The 19,972-nt window shown below is 22.6% G+C and overlaps 4 protein-coding genes across 4 annotated transcripts; 3 read left to right on the forward strand and 1 right to left on the reverse strand. All coding sequences in view use genetic code 6, as the record gives it.

Moving 5' to 3' along the window:
- Window positions 1-149: 149 nt before the first annotated feature.
- TTHERM_00657500 (histone acetyltransferase family protein) lies at window positions 150-4,387 on the forward strand (the record flags this gene model as incomplete). The annotated part of the gene is made up of 8 exons (XM_001024050.2): window positions 150-384; window positions 630-855; window positions 906-1,768; window positions 1,929-2,202; window positions 2,358-2,659; window positions 2,717-2,765; window positions 2,868-3,537; window positions 3,782-4,387. The coding sequence occupies 8 exons, from the start codon at window positions 150-152 to the stop codon at window positions 4,385-4,387; spliced, it is 3,225 nt and encodes a 1,074-aa protein (XP_001024050.2).
- Window positions 4,388-6,544: 2,157 nt separating this feature from the next.
- TTHERM_00657510 (phage head-tail family protein, putative) lies at window positions 6,545-13,031 on the reverse strand (the record flags this gene model as incomplete). Its single annotated transcript, XM_001024051.2, has 26 exons — window positions 6,545-7,059; window positions 7,116-7,276; window positions 7,324-7,618; window positions 7,704-7,775; window positions 7,827-7,866; window positions 8,177-8,254; window positions 8,310-8,363; window positions 8,420-8,544; window positions 8,604-8,701; window positions 8,752-8,808; window positions 8,867-8,949; window positions 9,000-9,275; window positions 9,330-9,454; window positions 9,511-9,556; window positions 9,611-9,766; window positions 9,818-9,903; window positions 10,178-10,229; window positions 10,278-10,373; window positions 10,420-10,484; window positions 10,538-10,846; window positions 10,949-11,102; window positions 11,160-11,717; window positions 11,780-11,970; window positions 12,024-12,264; window positions 12,424-12,756; window positions 12,861-13,031. 26 exons carry the CDS (start codon window positions 13,029-13,031, stop codon window positions 6,545-6,547), a joined length of 4,437 nt encoding a protein of 1,478 aa, XP_001024051.2.
- Window positions 13,032-14,301: 1,270 nt separating this feature from the next.
- On the forward strand, window positions 14,302-17,908 carry TTHERM_00657520 (hypothetical protein; the record flags this gene model as incomplete). The annotated part of the gene is made up of 2 exons (XM_001024052.1): window positions 14,302-16,534; window positions 16,614-17,908. 2 exons carry the CDS (start codon window positions 14,302-14,304, stop codon window positions 17,906-17,908), a joined length of 3,528 nt encoding a protein of 1,175 aa, XP_001024052.1.
- Window positions 17,909-19,175: 1,267 nt separating this feature from the next.
- Window positions 19,176-19,920, forward strand: TTHERM_00657530 (iron-sulfur cluster assembly scaffold protein, putative; the record flags this gene model as incomplete). Its single annotated transcript, XM_001024053.3, has 3 exons — window positions 19,176-19,424; window positions 19,525-19,621; window positions 19,796-19,920. The coding sequence occupies 3 exons, from the start codon at window positions 19,176-19,178 to the stop codon at window positions 19,918-19,920; spliced, it is 471 nt and encodes a 156-aa protein (XP_001024053.1).
- Between the last annotated feature and the right edge of the window lie 52 nt (window positions 19,921-19,972).

Here is a 19,972-nt window from a genome sequence, read left to right on the forward strand (position 1 = left end):
ATTTAAAATAAACATTTTTTTATCAATATTACTATTTTTTTAATTATTTTTTAGTAATTTTATTTTATATTTCTTTAGAAAACTTTATTTCTTTGAAATTAATTAAAAATAAATAAACAAACAAACTGAAATTTAATTCTACTTAGAATATGATACAATAGTCTTCAGAAAATATGCTGCAAGTAAAATCTTCAGAAAATGTTCTGCAAGTGAAACTTTCTGGAAAAAACTCTTAAACATTAATAAACATTTCAAAGAAAGCAGATTCGTTCATTTACGATGAAGAAGCACATTAAAATAATACTAATCGTTTAAATATTGCAGAACTTTCTTTTGGGGGATCAATAGAGTAATCTAATATATCTTAAAATAATTCAATTATAGGTATAAGATAATTGCATTCTTTTCTTAAAATAATATTAAATGTCAAAAAATAAAAACATAATGATTTTTTTATGATAGAATTCTAATAAACTAATTCTTTTAACATTTAAAAAAATTAAAGTATTCATCATTTTTTGTAATGATCAATAATTGATATAATTTTTGTAAAAAGAAGTATCTCTATTTTAAAAGAAATAATGTAAAATGTTTTAATTTGAATTAATTAATTAAATTTTTATGAATAGGATTTAAAAATGATTAAGATGAGAATTTGCTAAAAAATAAAAGTTAAAATTATTGCAAATATATCATAAATAATGAAACAGCAACTGATTATGTAGAATAAGATTTGAGGAATAGCTAAAAGATTAAAAATGTAGGCTCCCCTATAAAGTAGAATCATACAAGAATACTTCAAGAAAGAGCAATAGATAAAATATAAAAAGCAGAATTTTCAAAGACACAACAATTGTAAGTAATTTTTAAAATAGATTATCTCCTTAATTATCATATAAATAAAGGTCAATAAATAATGCACCACCTGCTTAAATTGATGAACAAACCAAAATTATTTCAAATGGATTGAATAGTATAGATAAAGTAATTAGGATAATTACTTTTATAAAACCTTAAGTATTGAAATTTTTTGAAAACTATACTATGAGTGGAAGATATCGTTAATTCAATTTGGATTCAAGACTATTAGTTAATGACAGAATAGATTTTAGCTAATATATCTCAACAAAAAAACCTTCATTTGTTAAATAAATCTTAAATGCTTTTTACTCTGTTTTCCTATTGATGATAGATACTTTCTTTTTGTTATTAAGTAAATTACCTCTAATTAATCCAGAAAATAAAATACGAATAATTATAACTTCTATAATTGTTTGCTATAACTGCTTTTATCTACTTCTAGTTTCCTTTACAGTTTTCTTTGAAGCTGAATTCGAAGGGCTATTTGAAATATTATCTAATATCGCAAATGGAGCTTGGGTATTTGAAATGCTGATATCAATGAATACCTCAACTTATCACGAAGGTGAGTTTGTCACTGATCGAAGAATCATTTTTAAAATTTATACTAAGGAATACTTGCTTTTTGAGATTCTTCCTCTTATTTTTGATGGCAAATCCTCTTCAAATATAACGTTAGATATACTTTACAAGCTGCCTTTATTACTTAAACTAAAAGGAATGTCAATAGTATTGATTAAACTTGAATTTTTAATCCTTCAGCACTTAAAAAAGCACTATATTTTATTAATAATCAAACTACTTCTATAAATTCTATTGCTAACTCATTTAATGGCTTGCTCTTATGTTGCTCTAGCATAATTTGAAATGCATTTTTTAAACATTCATAATACGTGGATCAATTAAAGTAAATTTTTTTAGTTTTAGATAAACATAAACAAATGAATTTGCTATTTTTTTAATGAGTAAAGTTTAATTATAAGTGATATTAGTATTTAGATTTTTTAGTATCAAAACCATTTGAATTTCATTGTTAATGTTCTTTTTTTACATGTTTTAACAAATAGGCTAACTAATGGTAAGTGAATATAAATGGTGGGTTGCTTATTTTGAAGCATAACTATGGGCTTTCCATACTATGGGAAATTCGTATTCAATTTCTGTTTCAACTTAATTAGAATATGCTATCACTTCTTTTTGGATGCTCATATCATGTGTTTTATATGCTTATCTAGTCAATACACTTGGAAGCATACTCTAAAATATAAATTTGAACTCAGAAAATTATAAAAAAGATCTCAATACTTTAAATAAATACATGCAAAGAAAAAAAATAGATCTGTAAAACATTTTATCATTAAATTTAAAATAATTTTAGAGTTATCTAAATAAAATTGATCAAATAAATAGCAAAAAAATACTTTAAATTTCTTAATAATTTTTTAGAAACTTTAAAAAATTTAAATAAAAATAAAATTTATATTTAATATCAAAAGAGAGCTCTAAAGGATAATGAATATTCACTTATAAAATCAATACGAACAATAACTCTAAGTGCAATTTGATTAAGAAAAAGAAACTTTAAATAAGTTAAGTTACCACATGAGAAATAAACTATTTACAGAATCTAACAAGAATATTATCAAGTAATTTAGCTTTCTAAAGCAATTTTCTCAATAGACACTTACAAGTGTTTACTAAATAATGCAAGAAGAGAGCTACACTGAAGGTTTAACAATTCCAACTTTTGATCTAAACTCTTAAGATAGTTTTTTATATTTGATTATACAAGGAAGTGGTAAATTTAAATTTTAATATAATTTATTTAACTATTTTTTATTTATCTACTAATTAGTTGACATAATCTAGCTTTTTTAGTTGAACCAGGAGGAAAATGATTTCCTGTAAATTAAAAAATTAATAATCTTTTAAAATAATTATATTTATTTTATCATCTTAAATATAAAAGAAAATATTTTAAAATCATACTATTAAAATAATTGTAGTTAAGAATACCAAAATGAAGAAAAAAAGAAGTCAGCTGATTATCAAAAAAAAGGATAAAAGGTGGTAAAAAGATTGACTGTAGGATAAACTTTTGGAGAATATGAATTTTTTGCTAATTCATAGCTTCCTTACAAAATCTAAAGCTGCAAATAAACTATTGTGATTAAAATATCATTGAAATAATTTATCTAAATTGTAAATTAGAACAAATAAGACTACTAAATTTTCATGGAAATCAAGCATAAGGTATAATTAAATAACGAAATGAGTATAATAAAAACTAACTGCATAATATGTAATGCAAAAAATCATCATTTTTTAGAGTGTTTATAGGCTCATTTACCAAAGCATCCTTAATTTACTATCTTCAAACATACTTACTACCCTAGTCAAGAGAGAGATACAAACTATAAAAGAATTAAAAGTAAGCATGACAGATGCTTAATAATAAATACAAGTGAATAAAAATAATTAGAAAATGAATTTGAAGAAGATGTGACTAGCATAGACCAATACACTTAAGATAAAGCGGATCCTAACCAAAATGATAATAAATAAATATTATATGAAGTAAATAGAATTAGAAAAAAAAGTAGAATGTAAGAATCTTTGAAAAACATAGAGGAATAAATGTAAGCTGATCAAATATAAATAGGTATCAAATCTTAAGTAAATAAATTAATTAATTATATTTTTTAATAGATTGCTAATCATGATATTTCATTCAATTTTTATAATTTTAATCTAATTTTTTTCATTCTATATTTTAATTGTTTTTATCATTCTGTTTTTTTCAAATTTTAACAATATTGAATACATTTTCTCAAATTTTGAATTTAAAAAATTTTTTAGTGTGAAATAATTTTTTTAACACATCTAAAAACTTCTAATAAAAATCATAAATTTTAAAAAGGAATTTAAAAATAGCGAAGTATGGGATATAAAAAATAATATTGATGGTAAAAATAATTCTGATATTAATAATAACATGAACATTAGCTGTAAGAAAAAGTAAATTTCGAATTCTAAGCCTCTTATTAAAAAACCTTCAAGTAATGTTCATAATATGGATAATAAAATTTCTAGTGAATAATAATTTAGTTAATTTGAAACTTAAGATAAGCAAATGCTTAAAGGTAGTAATAAAGTTATTGAATAAGAAAATTAAACAGCTATCTTTAGTCATAAATAAGAGTACAAAAATTCAGATAAAAATGTAGATACAATTATAAGTTTTACAAATAAATATTTAGAACCTAGTTATAAAAATTAGATTTAAAATTAAGCAATAATATAAAATAATAACCATAGAATAGTCTTTGAAGAAGCCTTTTATAAAGACAAGTGGGATAGCTCCATTTTTTATTGGTTATTTGATTTAAAATGTGAGTTTCTTTATTTTTTCCCTAGAAGTAATTGTAAACATGTCCTAAAAAGTTACGAAAAAATTATAAACCTAAAGAAAGAAAAAACTAAAAAAAAATTAGAAAAAAACAAAACTACTTTATTTAAAAAATGATGAATTTTTAAATACATATTTTTATTTATTTTAGAAAATTTATTTTTTATCAACTAATTCTTTGCAGATTTTCTAAATTACTGATGAATTATTTAGAAAATTAATTTAAATTATTAAAATTATATTCTTTGTATGATGATAAAATTAATTAATTATTAACATATAAAAGTATTTGCAATTAGAAATATACATTTTTAATCTGTAATTAATTATAAAATTATTCTAATTTATTAATAAACCTACATAGAAAAATGATAAAATTTAAGCTTTAGAGATAATTTAATAGTCTAAAAAAATTGAGATACAATTATTTATTTGTAATAATGTTTATTATTGAACCTTTTTTTTATACAAAAATCTTTTCAAAAATTTTATCTAATTTTGTTTGTTGATATTTAAATTAATTTTTTGAATGAGAAAATCGTTTTTAGTTAAAACATATTTATTTTATAGTATAGATGATCAATAAATATATTTAGTCAAATAACTGATTTAATAAATAAATAATACATTCAAGAGAAAGTTTAAATTGAAGAGAAGTAGTAAATATCAGATTAGTTATAATTTAAAACATAAAAAAATAATTTAAAAAAATCAAAAGAAAGTAAGAAATTTATTTGATAAAAAAAGAAAGCAGTTTTAAAATAGTTAGCTAAATGCTTGAAATAAAAAAGATAATTACAAATAGTACTCTAGTATTTATCTACTTTCCGTTTATTTATATGATATATTACCAAATTAACTATGAATAGTCCTCATTAATTTTCTTCTCCTTTGATTACTTATACTAAAACTGGAATTTTGATTTTATAGAGTAAGTGGAACCAAGTATCATACAAATTAGGAAAGACAAATAAAATGATGAGCAAATTTTAGATAAAACCTAGCTAAATGTAACAAGAATACCTTTCTCTTATATGTTATCTTAGCCCGATTCGACAAAATAATGCCAATGGAATGAAAAAAAATGCATATATAAAGAATTCAAGACATGTATAAAGAGTATCTATGACTGTCCAATTAGCGATATATAAATATCAAAATAATTTTCCATAAAAGGATATCAGAAAGTATTTAATTTCACTGACACATTGTTTGTCTATGTAGCAAGAGAGAGTGAAAGTTTATATCCTATAGTAGATATTGTATATAATCAATCCTTACAAATTTAAGGGCCTAATCATAATTATAATAAATTAGAAAATTAAGACAAAGAAACTTCAGAAAACTTTTAAATTTTGCCAGAATTATTGCTATTTAATAATACTCTAAAAGATTATAATTTATTTATATAACAAAAGACTTTTTAATAAAGAGAATTTAATTTTCAAAATTAATTCACAGTTTAGAGAGTTGTATATATAAGCTAAGAATGTACATAATTAAAATAAGAAATTTTTAAAACAGATATTATTCAAATGTTTGACTACTTCCTCCCAGCTGTTATGGCTTAATTTATGAAGCTAACTGTTTTTGGATATATAAATTCAATTTGGTAATTTTCTTTTCCAATCATTGAATTGCTAATTATGATAGTTACTGATACATTGTTTATTTATTCTACTTATTATGCAAGAATTAAATTTTACTTTACCTTCGATGATCTGGTTAAATCAGGCTGTTTTGAAAAAAATGGTGAGATATATTAAATAAAGTAATAGTTTTTCCTTCGATATGAAATAATAGGCTTGTTTTTTTCATTCATTGGCTTTATATTATTTGTACTATTAGTATATTTAGTTCATTCGTTGATAAAAGCCTTTATTTATATAAAAAATCTAATTAAAAATACTTTGGTATAGTAGACAAATTAATAATCTAATGAAAGTTAAATAGGTCTACAAAATATTTGATAATGATCTAGTAAATTTATCATCAAAAAATTCAAAAAAAATAAATATTGAGTAATTCAAATATACAAAATAATTTATTAAATACAAGTTAAATCATGCTTTAAAATGTTTACCAGTGCTTCCTTCAAACAAAAAAAATTTGGATAATTTTTTAAGAAATCAAACAAAATAAATTAATCTCAAAAAATGAAACAAACTTAGATTGAAAATAAATTAATTTCAATTGAAAATAAATAAATAAATAAATAATATTATTTTTAACAATAAGTTTTATATTTATGTTTAATTATAAAATTAAATTTTTTCATTAGTCTTTGAATTATATTTTTTTGTTTGACTCTTAACGTTGCTACTATTCCAAACTTGAATTTAGCTATTCTTTTGATAAAATGCTATCATAATTGTTCCATGATTGCTTGTCTATTTCTTCATCGTTAGTAACTCTCCTTTAACTTGCTATTTAAGTGTGAGATTTTTAAGCTGATTATAAGATTGTTTGATTTATAGATTTTTCTGGAGACGAAGTACGAATAGCATTCTTTATGGGGTACTATTGCTCAGGAGGTTCTTGGTCTTTTATTTTGTTAAATGCTTGAATTCTTGTGTCCTTTAGTTTTAAGTAACGTCTTCTATATTTAGCCCATGTAAATCCAAGTCTCTCGTAAAATCTTCTTAAATGAGGACAGTTTTCTCCACATTTTAAATGAACTTCTGCAAACTTTTTAAAGTATTTTTTAAAGTCTTCTATTCCAATATCTTCATCATTCTATTTACCAAAATGTCCTCTTATTGTTTTCAAAAGATCTCCAAATTCTCCTTCTATTAAATTATTATTAAAAAATATAAAAAATGTTTTGAAAAAAGACAATTCTTACTTTTTTAATTCATCTTTTTAAAGAGAGCTTCAACTAATTAGTCTTCGTTTAATCCATCTAATTATTCCAATTTATCTTCTTCTTCATCATCTGATTTTCTTCCTTTTTTTGCAGTCTTTCTTTCAGGTAGTTTGGAGTAACCTGGAAGACTTAAACCTTTTCTTTAAATAAATAACTTTATAAAAATAAATTTAATCCGTTAATTTACTCGTTTATTTTGTGAGCTATTTTTTAAGTATCGCCTACTACAATCGCTTCCCCTTTAGTAATAAATTTCATAATTGCATCAACTAATTCATCAACTTTATCTGCAGGGCAACCAATTTATAATAAAATACTTTTAAGTTAATTAGTTCCAGACTAGCTGTTAAATGAACCTAAAATATCAACCTGAACTTCCTTTTCTAGTGTTCCAAGTTTTAATTTTCTTTTTGTTACTTTACCATTTGAATCAATAACAGTTTCTTCAATAGTTCCATCTTTATTGATGATTTGGTGAGTAACTTTACAATTAATTTAAATTTATTTTAGATATTTAATAAAAAAAATGTATCCAGAAAATAATTTAAAAGAAGAAAATTAATTTACCTGTTTTCTTTCCATCTTTTGAAATTTTAGTTTCTTCTATAATTTATTTGCCATCAGCTCCTATTTTTTTTTCTAATAAACATAATTGATGAGTAAAGTGTAAATTTATAAAATTGAAAATACTTATTATAACTTTATTTCCTTGTGAATCAATTATTTCTTCCTAATTTTTTTAATTAACGAATATTTTAATATGTATATAAATAAGCAATCTATCATTTTAAAAATATTCTTAAAATTAACTTTTCAGGGTAACTGACTTAAAAAAAATAGATATAATAAAACCTGTGTAAATATAAATATGGTACCAAAAATTTGCCCAAAATATTCAAGTAGTTTATAGATGAATTTTATAATGATAAAGTTAAGTTTGGGATAAAAAAATTTTGCATGTTTTTTTTAATGAGGGCTCAGTTAAAATGGGTTTTAAGTTTGAAAAATTTTACTGAATAAATAGATAAATAAATATTTACTTCTTCAATTCTATTGCCTTCAGAATCTTGATAGACAACTTTTTTCACTGTATATTTCTTTCCATCTGCTCCGATAATCTATGATAAAAAAAGTTATATTTATAAATTTTAAATTATAATTTTAATAAATTACTTCTTCTTCTATTATTTCTCTGCCTTGGCTGTCTCTAAATACTTTTTTTTTAATCTTTTAAGAAAATAAGGCAAATAAATAAATGGGCTAAACTTATCTTAAGAAAATACATTTTTAACATTTCCTTTCGAATCAATTATTTGTTCCTCAACAATTTCTTTTCCATCTTTTGATTTGAATATTTTCTTTTTAACAGTTATCGTTTCTCCAGTATTAGGATCTACATATGTTTCCTCTATAAATAAAATTTTTGTAAGCAAATTCATAACCAAAAAAAAAATTGTTAATATTTACCAACAAAAGTGTTGCCTAACATGTCTTTTGTAACGATTTTCTTTTTAGTGGTACTTTTACCATTAGCATCTATAATAGTTTCTTCTATAATCTCTCGCCTTTGTACAATAAATATTAATATTTAAAAAACACAATAATCTCTAATTACCCAGACTCGTCTATTTTTTTCTTTGTAATAATCTTCTCTCCTGTTGTCAAATTTATTCTAAAATCATTTATAATTAATATATTAGTAAAGTAATAAAAATTAATTAAATATTTGCCTTTCTTCTGTAACTGTACCATCTTTATTTTAAATTTTCTTAACAATAATTTTATTGCCAAATTAATCAATTATTTCTTCTTCCTATTATAATATTTTTTTGTACTTTAAATATTTACTTGGAAAGAACTTACTTCTATTTAGTTTCCATTTTTATCAATTTTCTTTTTAATTATTCTTTTTGTACCGTCAGCATTAATAATTTCTTCTTCGATTATTTAGTTTCCAAACTAATCTACTTTTTTTATAACTCTTTTTTTACTTCCATCAGCTCCAATGCTTTCTTCTTCAATTATTTAATTTCCATTCTAATCAACTTTCTTTTTCACAATAGTCTTTGTTCCATCTTGATTTATAATCTCTTCTTCTGTGTATTTATTACCATCCTAATCTACCTTTTGCCTAATGTTCTTAATAAAAATTTTTTTCAGCTTTATTGATAAGCAGATATAAAAATAAGTTACTTTTATAACTTTGTTTCCTTAAGCATCAACAGTTACTTCTTGAGTATAAGAATTTCCATTTTCATCTACAAGTAGGTTTGTTTTTTTAACAATTTTATTTCCTTTTTCATCAGTGATTGTTTCCTCTTGATGAACATATAATAAAGATAAATTATTGATATTATACTTAACAGTAATTTACCAATAACAGGTTTTCCATCAGCCCCAATAACAATTTTTTTCTCAATCTATTTAATAAAAAAAATATGAATTTTATGTTATTTTAGCAATACATTTATTACCTTTGTTTTTTTACCATTTTTATCAATTTTTTCCTCAATGATAATTCTTTAGCCATTTTTATCAATTTTTTCAGTAACAATAACTTTAGTGCCGTCAGCATTAACAATTTCTTTTACAATCACATCATTTCCATTAGCATCTTTAATCCTTTTGGTCTATATTTTATAATTATTTTAGTAAACTATCCAATTAAATGAATTAAATACTTTAACAATTTATTTATTTCCGTATTAATCAATAATTTCTTCTTCAATAACATCATTTCCATCCTTGTCCTTTTTAACTTTGGTTCCTTTAAAATAAATAAATAAATAAATATTAATTTATCAAAATCAAAATATTATGATTGCAACTTTTATTTTTAGATATTATTTTTATTTGATGATTAATTTAATTATTTTATTTTTAATTAATTAATTTATCTATCATTTCAATTATCATTTTTTTATTTTGGTATGATACTTCTTAATAAAAGTAAATCAAATAATTTTATTTGTTATAAATAAGTTAATTTTTTATTCAAAATATTTGTAAGAAAATAAATAGAAGAATAAATAAATAAATACTTTTAACAACTTTGTTTCCATTTTCATCTGTGGTAATTTCTTCAATGATATCCTTTTTAAAAAATAATAAATTAAGAATGATTTTTTTTAAAAAATTTACATTTCCATCTTTATCTTTGATTACTTTCTTTATTACATGCATTTTTTATCCAGTAGTTGGATCAACATAAACTTCTTCTGTGTATTCTTCTCCATTCTATAAATATTATTTTATTTTAAATGAATGAAAAGATTATATTTACTGCGTCCTATTTGACTTTCATTTTTTTAATTCTTGTTCTTTCTACTCCATTTTCATCAAAATATTCTATAATATTCCAAATAAATTTTATTATGAATAATTATTAAAATATTTCTTACTTTCTTCAATTTCGTATTCTTCTTCTCCATTCTGATTTTTTACCATCTTAACTTTATTTCCTTTTTTATCAGTAAACCATTCTCCTTCCTTTATTTGAGATCCATCTATTGAAACTGGTTTAGAAGGTTTTTATGGAAGAACAAATTTGCTTCCACCAATAGCTAAACCACCATGCTTGTTGATGAATTCAATCATAGATGGATCTGTGTAAATACCTGCCTAAGGCTTTTCTCTTTTTCTTACTTCATTACCATTTTTATCTATGACAACTTCTTCCTCAATTTCAATCTCTTCTTCAACCCATTCACCTAATTAAAATATATTTTATTATAATTTAGTTAAATAAATACCAACTTGAACGAAAACTACAAAAATTATTTTTTTTGAGAAATGATTAGACAAATTATTACCTCGAGAATTCATTCTTTGTATTTTCTTTTTAGTTTTTTTTATTACTATCTTTTAACCTTCTTCCAAAAGTTCAGGATCAAAATCTTAATCATAGTTAGGGTTGTTTAACCTTTCTTGATCTTTCATTTTTTATTCTTATTTTATCTTTTTAACCTAATATATTGAATTTAAAAATATTTTATCTGTTGGAAAAACTATAAAAATAATAACCAGATTAGTCGCGTCGAATCCGCAGAGCTCTTTAATAAGAGAATCTTTGATCATATCAGATTCAAATCTGCATAAGACCTCTAATTCCTTAATATTTAATCTCTTATTTAAATCAAATTTAAATAATTCTTCAGCCCTTTAAATGATGGCTTTTTTTTGTTCGTCGTTTAAATTTGTAGTCATAACGTACCTTCTAAATCTATCAAAGTTAGATTTAGTCTCATCTTAAAACTATTTAATGTTATCCAACAAATCTTTCATTTTGATTTTAAGTTTAATATTCTCCTCTATATATCTCTTTAACCTTTCTTTTTCTTACTGACTAATAATGATGAGATCTTTTTCTTTTTTTACTTTTCTCTACTCATCTTCTCTTTTCTTTTCTTAGAACTAATATTCGTCTACTTTCTATTATAATTTTTATGATTTTTACTCTTATAATTCGAAATCTTTCTTCTATTCTTTAATCTTTTTCTCAGCATCAGCTAATTTCTTATCTTTTGCCTTACTTTCTAATAATAACTTATCATACCTCTCCTTGAGAAGATCTTTTTCAGTCTATTTATTTATTTATTTATTTATATTTATTATGAGCTTCAAAAATAAATGAAAAGATTTACCTAAACTGATTGATCAATGCCTTCAATATTTTCTCTTGCAAGCCTAAAGTTTTGTTTTAACTAAAATTCCTATGCTTATTTTGCTTTTAAAGCTACATCTTTAAGCCCACTAACAAGCTCATTTTCCATTATTTAATAGCCCTATTTTAAATTCTCTTCTTTACTTAATAGGGCATAACCTTCTTGTTCAACTTTTTATGTTAGAAATTTATCAAATAATTTTAATATTTCACAATTTAAATACTCTATTCAGCTCTTTTTTTTTTAACAGCAAGGTCTTTCAAAACTTATTTGAGTTATTTTTCAGCATTAGATGCGTCTATATTTATGTTCTTTCTATTTTTTAAAAACTCAGAAACATCATCACTAGCTTCATTTAGCTCCTAAGCAATTGAGTTTAATTCCATTTATTTGAAGTTAATTTAGCTCAATCTCTTTGCATCTTATCTATCTAATTCTGTATCTGTAGATTTATCAATTAATTTCTTTTATTTAAAAAATAAACAATAATTTTTGATTCAGTGAATTAACTAACTACATATAAACTGGAAGCTGTATTAAAATAATATTATAAAAAGTAGATTTTAAACAAAAATCTAAAAGAAAAAAATTAAATAAAATATTATCTTATTAATTTTATTTACTTTATCATTTTACTAATTTATTGTAACAGTTTGTTTTTTAATCATGCTGCTCTTTTATCCAATTAATCTTGGTGTAATTAATCTATCGCTCTAGTTAGCATCTCTTTCTGCGGAGCTCGTTCTCTATATAGATTTTGCTTAAATTGAATTCATGCTATCTGTAAGCTGTTAATCAATCCCTTACTCTGTATTGATCTTTATTTTTAATATTATTTCTAATAGCATATTCTATCCACTAAAAATTTTTTGAATAATAGATGTGTATTTATCTAATTTGAGTTCTCCTAACTAAAAATGCAGTTCTCCTAGAATCAGCTAATAAAGCTAAGATGTCTATTAAACATAATTAAATATTTTTATGAGTATTTCTTAACGTAATAATAACAATAAATTTATTATTTATTTATTTATTTATTTGTTTGTTTGTATATATTTACTTTCTTCATTGTATCTAATATTGAAGATCTATCTAAATCTTTAATTCTTTTTGAAATATCGTTTTCCACTTTGGAAAGTAATTTCTCCATTTTTTGTAACTTTTCGAATTCAGGAACCAAAATTTTATTTCCTAAAGTAATCTTTAGTACTTCATTGTTTTGATTCTTCATTTCTTAATGCTTAACTAATTAAATTTTTCAAAAAATCTATCAGCCAATTTTGTTATTTTTGGAAGGTAAATTTTAGTAAATCACTCAAATTATTATATTCTACAAATAATATTAACAAAAAGTTATTAATATGATAATCAGTAGTTTCGTTAATCAATTTAAATAGCAACACAACAATAATATAATCGTGTTAGGCACAATGAGTTTAGATAATTAAAATTGGAATTTAACAACAATATCTAATTTTAAAATAGTCTAATATTAATTTTTAAATTTAGAATAAAGATAATTAACAATAATATATATTCTACAATTATAATATGTATTATTAAATAAAAAAATTTTAGCATTTTTATAATATTTATTGTTTCATTTTTTCAAGCGTATTATCTTTAGTTTAACTTTCTTCATATCTAAAATCATTGGTTTATTTTAATAGATAATGTTTTTTTCAAATGAGATTCTCTCATTTAACATATTTATTATGATTTTTTTATTGAAATAGATTCTATTATTTAATGTTGATAATAATAAATAAATATTTTAGAAAATTTAAACAAAAAAATGCAAATTTTTTTCCCTTATTTAATTTTAAATAGCTATCTACACTTATAAATTTAAAATAATACAATTTTTTATGATAAATTGTAAATATAAATTTTAATGTTTAAATTATTTTATTGCCAATGTTTAATAAACCAAATAGTCAGATATTTCATATAAAAAAAATTAAAAAGAAATTAGTGAAATTAGAAAATTTGGTTTATTATAGAACTTATTTTAAATAATTTTTTATAAATTCATCTCAAATTCTTTTTGGTGTTACTTATAATAATATAAAGTAAAATTTGTAAATGTAAATAGATTTGATTGGTTGATTTTATATTTTTGATACTTGAAAATTTATTAAGTAGAAAATATATTTATTTATTTATCTAAAATTAATAAATGTAAAAAGCTGTTATTTGGAATTTGTCTATAAAAATTTGTATTTGTCTATTTGTTATTTTATTTACTATTTGCTTTTATAAATATCTTTATTATGTAAAAATTGTTTAAAAATTTTTACTTTAAACCTATGAATAAATATGTATTAATTAATATCTGAATAGGTTTTTTATATTTTAATGATCAGTATTATTATTTTCAATGTTTTTAATTTTTATTATGTATTTTTTGTCACTTGTTTTAATAAGTGTTAAGAATTAATTATTTTTTGATACAAATAAATAGGATTTATCATATTAATAACACTAGTAATATCATTTAAATGGACTTTGAAGAATTCGAAGATCTCATTTAGAGGAAAGAAGATAATGTTATTCATTTAAAATTTATTGATAAAGATGAAGATAAAGAAGTCAAAGAATATGAGTAGAAAAAATAAAAAGTCTTTAATTTTGATTCTTCTGAAATATCGATTGATGATGAATAGGGTAAAAATGATATCTTAAAAAAAGTATTAAGAGGAGATTTATTTCATAATCAGGCTCATGAAGAAGTCGAAAACGGTGAAAATCTAGACACTACTATCCAAGATGATAATAAGTCTACTAATGCTATAAAAAAAAGACCAAATATAGAGGGTAGCTAAGACATATTTTCTGAATTAAATGGTGATAATTCTCCATTAAACGAAATGAGAATAAGTAGAAAAAATATTGGAACATTTCAAGATGAGTTTGATAAGTAGTAAATCAAGTAAATCATTTAGGAAATGAACAACCCCTAAGAAAGATTAAAAATGTGTCTCATAGATGTAAAATAGTAAACTGCAGAAGAGCTATTAAAAGAAATAAATGAAGCAGTACACCAAGCTAATCCTCACATTAAGAAAATTACGCATCATCAAAGGCGAGGAAGGATGTAGACAGTCATTGGTATTCCAAATTAAGTCTAAATGCTCATAAGTTAGCAAGAATAGATGAAATTAGAATAGAATTTAGAAAAGTTAGTACAGAATAGAAGTATACGATAAACAAGTAATCATAGTACCAGTAATAATATAACTTCGTAAAGCTCAATGCATACTCTTGTAATTCCTAGTGATAAGGATAAATTATGTAGCGGTGAAAGAGGAGCAAATAACCCTTAAAATCAAAATATCACTTCATAAATTAAAGTTTAGACTTAAGTTTTCAATAATAAGGCTATGGTAAGCTCTCAAGATGAAATAGATTCAAAAGGTATAACTGCTGCTTTCTAGTAGTAATAGTAAAATTTAAATTAAGATTTGACTAATTCACAACTGCTCGCATCAAAGTTAATTAAAAGTGAACCATTAAATCTTCACAATAAAGCTAAGAAGAGTGAGGAATTCAATATGTTTACTTCTATTAAAAGTGAAAAAATAAATGACAGCTAAGTTATTCACAGCCGTTTTTAAACAAATTTAGAAATTGCTATCCAGAATATCAACAACGAGGACTTATCTTAATAAAAAAACAATCAAAAAGTAAGTAATAGATTAGCATCTTTACTGTATTAGAGAGCTAAGGATAATGAAGAGGAAGATGTTTAGAATTCTGCTTAGTTTCCTAATATTCATGGTTAGTTTAATAGATTAAGCAATTAGTTCTACAATACACCTTTCATAGGTTAAAAAAACGATTTTAATAGTATGACTTTACAAAACTTACAAATTTACGATGAGGATAACATTGAATAAAAAAAATTTTTGACTGTTTAAAATAGCGAAAACCATCTTTTATCCCCTGTTGAGTAATAAGGTAAAAGACTTGACATATTAAATATAATGAATAACTTAAATAATAATTAAACTAAGGACAAAAAAATTACAGAAAAGCAAATAAGTAATGCGATATCTAGTTTATAAGATATTTAAAGTGGAGATTTGTAGAATGATAATACTTAAGGAAATAAAAATAATCATGATCAAACGTCATAAATTTAAAGTGTTATTTTAAAAAACTAATAAAATTCAACTAATGTTATCACTTAAAATACTGAAATTAAAGATTAATAATAGAATAACAATCCTTGTGAACATAATTCTGTTGATCAAAATAAAGATCAAAGCATATAAACTTCTTAGGAGTAATCTCTAAAAGAATCTAAATAATCTTCAGTTTTGCCTGAAAGTTCTAAAAATAACTAAAACCAAGGAACTTAAGTCCAATTTGAAACTTCTAACTTAAATGATATAGATATGAAAATGCTGACTACCAAATTAAGACAGCATAGAAGCAATACAGTGTTTTATGATCAAGAAAAGTATTTACTATAAATGAAAAAAATAGGAGAAATGAATCCTAATCATAATCATATAGTCACTGATGAAAAACCACAAGAAGGATGTGTTGCATGTGAACTCCACCAACTTATGAAATAACACACCAACAACAATCCAAAAGAGAAGCCTAACGACTAACAAGATGTGGTGGAAACAAAAAATTTATTTAAAGAATTACCTTTACACGTTATTGAATCTAGATTTTTCTTAAAACAAATTTCTCTACTTAAACAAAACACAGAAGATGGAGGTAATTAATACAGATTACATTTTTTTGTTGCTGCAAATTTCCTTTAAAATCTTTTAATTAAATTTTTTTATTAAATAAGATAATACAGATAAACCATTTGTTATGGGAAATAGAAATAGCCCTGATTTAAAACCTTTAAGAGTTTATTTCTTTGGTAGAGAAGATACCTACATTGATTGCTTAATTAATTATGAAAAGACAACAGTTCTCTAATTTGTAAAATTTGCTCTTTTAAGCTACAAGAAGAAAACCAGTCTAAATTAAAGTTTACTAAAGTACCCCTATTAGCCTTCAAGGTATAAAATTTTTCCTAATCAGGGATCAAGACCTTCCGAAGTTTACAAGCCTCAGATGGAGTCTTGTGAACAAGGTGATAACATGACAATGCTCGATGCTACAGAAGAATCTTAGGAGAATGCTTGTTGTTTGGTTGAAGTTGAGGATATTAATGAAACAGAAAATGATCACGATTATGAATTGAAAGAATTTTAGTAAGTTTATGCTAAAGCAGGTCAATTAGTATTTAAGGTAGAATGTAAAGAGAAAGAATACTCAACATTTATTAGAGTTGATAAAGATAAAAATGTTGAAGATGTTTTTGAAGATTTAATCAAAAGAAAAAAAATAGATATTGATAGAAAGAATTATATTATTCAAGCTAAGATTTTTGGAGTAGAAAATGATGTAGAACTTGATTTAAAAATGCCTTTGAAGATTATTAATGATACTTGCTTAAAGATTATCAGAAGAGAATATGAAGATAGATAGGGTGGTTCTATGGATGACGATAACAAGTAAGCTATAAATACTCAAAATGATCTTGTTAACTAATATACAAATAACTAAGAGGATTCAATTAACCTCGACGAGGATTTAGATGATGAAGAAGATGAAGACGATCCTGATTTAATCAGCTAGAGTCCAACAAAAATGTTAGCTAAAAAGTAGGCAAAATAAGTATAGCTTTATAAAGATTAAATTAATTAAGACCCAATCATCATGACTAAATATGAAGAATTTGAAGTAACAAAAGTTACTTACGTTAGTAACAAAGTCTCTAAGTTGTCAAAGCGTATTATAGGCATAGATGAAAATTTTATTTATAATAGAAAGGTTTAACCGAAATTATTTTCTGTTAGAGGTCTCCTTTGTTTTCTTTTCCCATCTTCTCCCTATGATACTAAGTGCCCTAAAAAGAGGATAGATGATATAAAGTATATGTTTATAATTGAAGGTGGTAATTTACTTATTCAATTTACAGAAAAAGACATGGTTAAACAGTGGCTTCTTTACAATCCAGATCTATCTGTATCACAAAGAATGTTTTAAAAATTAACCTATCTAAAAAAATCTGTAGAAGTTAGAGTTCCTTGATAAAAATATTTTTAAAAATATATTAATTAATAAATATATATAATAATTAAAAAATAAAGCAAAATAAATGAATTATATTTGGTGATTAAGTCTAATAAGCTTACTAACCAACAATTAACTATCATACAATTTTAGTTAATAATTAAATTACTTATTTATAGAAAATTTAAATATTTATGATCAGATTATGGTTAAATTTAACATAAATTTAAATATTAAAATAAATAAGCTCTCTATATCATTTTTTTTCAAAAATTTTCCTATTAAAATTTATCTTTTTATTTTGAATTTATTAATTTAATGATTAAATTAAATTATTGTAAATTTTCTGTAAAATGTTTTCAAAAATTACAAATTTCAAAAATAATTCTTACCTATTACTATATATTATTTTTTTATATTTATGTTGGTTGCATCACACATCGATTAGAAGAAATGCAGTATATGAATTTAATAAATAGTTAACTTTTATTAGTTATTTTATTTTTTGAGAGCTATTTAAAGTATTCTATTTATTTTTTAATTTAAAGATGTTGAGAATAAAAATATAATGGTATTCAAATATTAAATTATATTAGTAAGTTATCAAATATAGAATGGTACCTTCTACCTGTCTATATATAATAGTTTTTATCTAAAAATAGATTAAGATGAGCTTACTTAAATAACTGTAAGCAATTAGTGATATTTAAAATTTCAAAGATTCCAGATTATTTCTATTAAAAAGCAAATACATCATTTTATAGTTAAAATTAAAAATTTTAAACAAGGTTTTTTTTGAAAATGACGTATATAATTTATTATTTGATTTATAAATTGGTTGATTACCTTAGAGTTGACCATAATTTATTATAGTTTTTTGTTATGTACTAGAGAGGTTAATTAATATAGATAATTTTAATAAGAAAAGAAACAAGAAATTTCATAATTTTTTGTTAAGAAATTAAGATAATAAAAATCTTAATGATTTTGATGAAAAGGAATTTTCTACTCTTGCTATTTTGAATCAATAAAAAATTACAATTATTTTGCAATTAAATTAGGTGAAAAAAGTTTCTACTTTCTTAAAAATGTGTAAATTCATTTATTTGATTTTAATATGGACTGATTGAATGCTTTTGCTCTCTTCAAACATTTTAACATTTAATTAAAAAAAAATAAATAAGAAAATATAAATCTTAAAATCAAATAAAATCTGCAAAATTTCAAAGAAATCAAAGCAAAATAAGTATAAGTATAAATAATTTCATCTCTGAATAATATAAAAATGATTCAATCACTATCAAAGAACATTCAAAAACTTGTTTAGAACAAGTAACTTGTATCTGCCATTTAAAGAAACTATCATGAAAAAGTTATTGATCACTTTGAAAAGCCAAGAAATGTTGGTTCTTTAAATACTAAAGCTAAAAATGTTGGCACTGGCTTAGTCGGAGCTCCTGCCTGCGGTGATGTTATGAAACTCTAAATTGAAGTTGATGAAGATGGAAAGACCATCTAAAAGGCTGTTTTTAAAGTAATTAACAATGAATTTATCCACAATATTTTAAACATTTTATGATTTTTACAAATTTCATTATATTAATCATATTAATATTTGCTTATTTAAAAAATAGACTTTTGGTTGTGGCTCTGCTATTGCAAGTAGCTCTTATGCAACTGAAATACTTCATGGAATGAGTCTTGATGATGCCGCTTAGATTAAAAATTCAGGTATTTAATTATGCTTTAAAAAAAATTGTGGTTTGAAATATTAAAACAATTTTTTGTTTGTTTATTTTTGGAACATAAAATTTATAGAATGATTAAGCTAAATTTGGCTAAAGACTTTATTATTTCTTAAAATATAAGCATATTAGATTAAATTTTTGTACTATTTTTAAATAGATATTGCTTCCTACTTGAAGCTACCTCCAGTTAAATTGCATTGCTCAATGTTAGCTGAAGATGCTATTAAGAAGGCTGTAGAAGATTACAAATCCAAGTAAAATACTGAGACTCCAAACAATTGAGATAAGGATTTTGTTACTAACTTAAATTCATACATATATAGATACAAAAATT

The sequence above is a fragment of the Tetrahymena thermophila genome, assembly GCF_000189635.1.
Source record: "Tetrahymena thermophila SB210 genomic scaffold scf_8254402, whole genome shotgun sequence".
In the NCBI taxonomy this organism is placed as follows: domain Eukaryota; phylum Ciliophora; class Oligohymenophorea; order Hymenostomatida; family Tetrahymenidae; genus Tetrahymena; species Tetrahymena thermophila.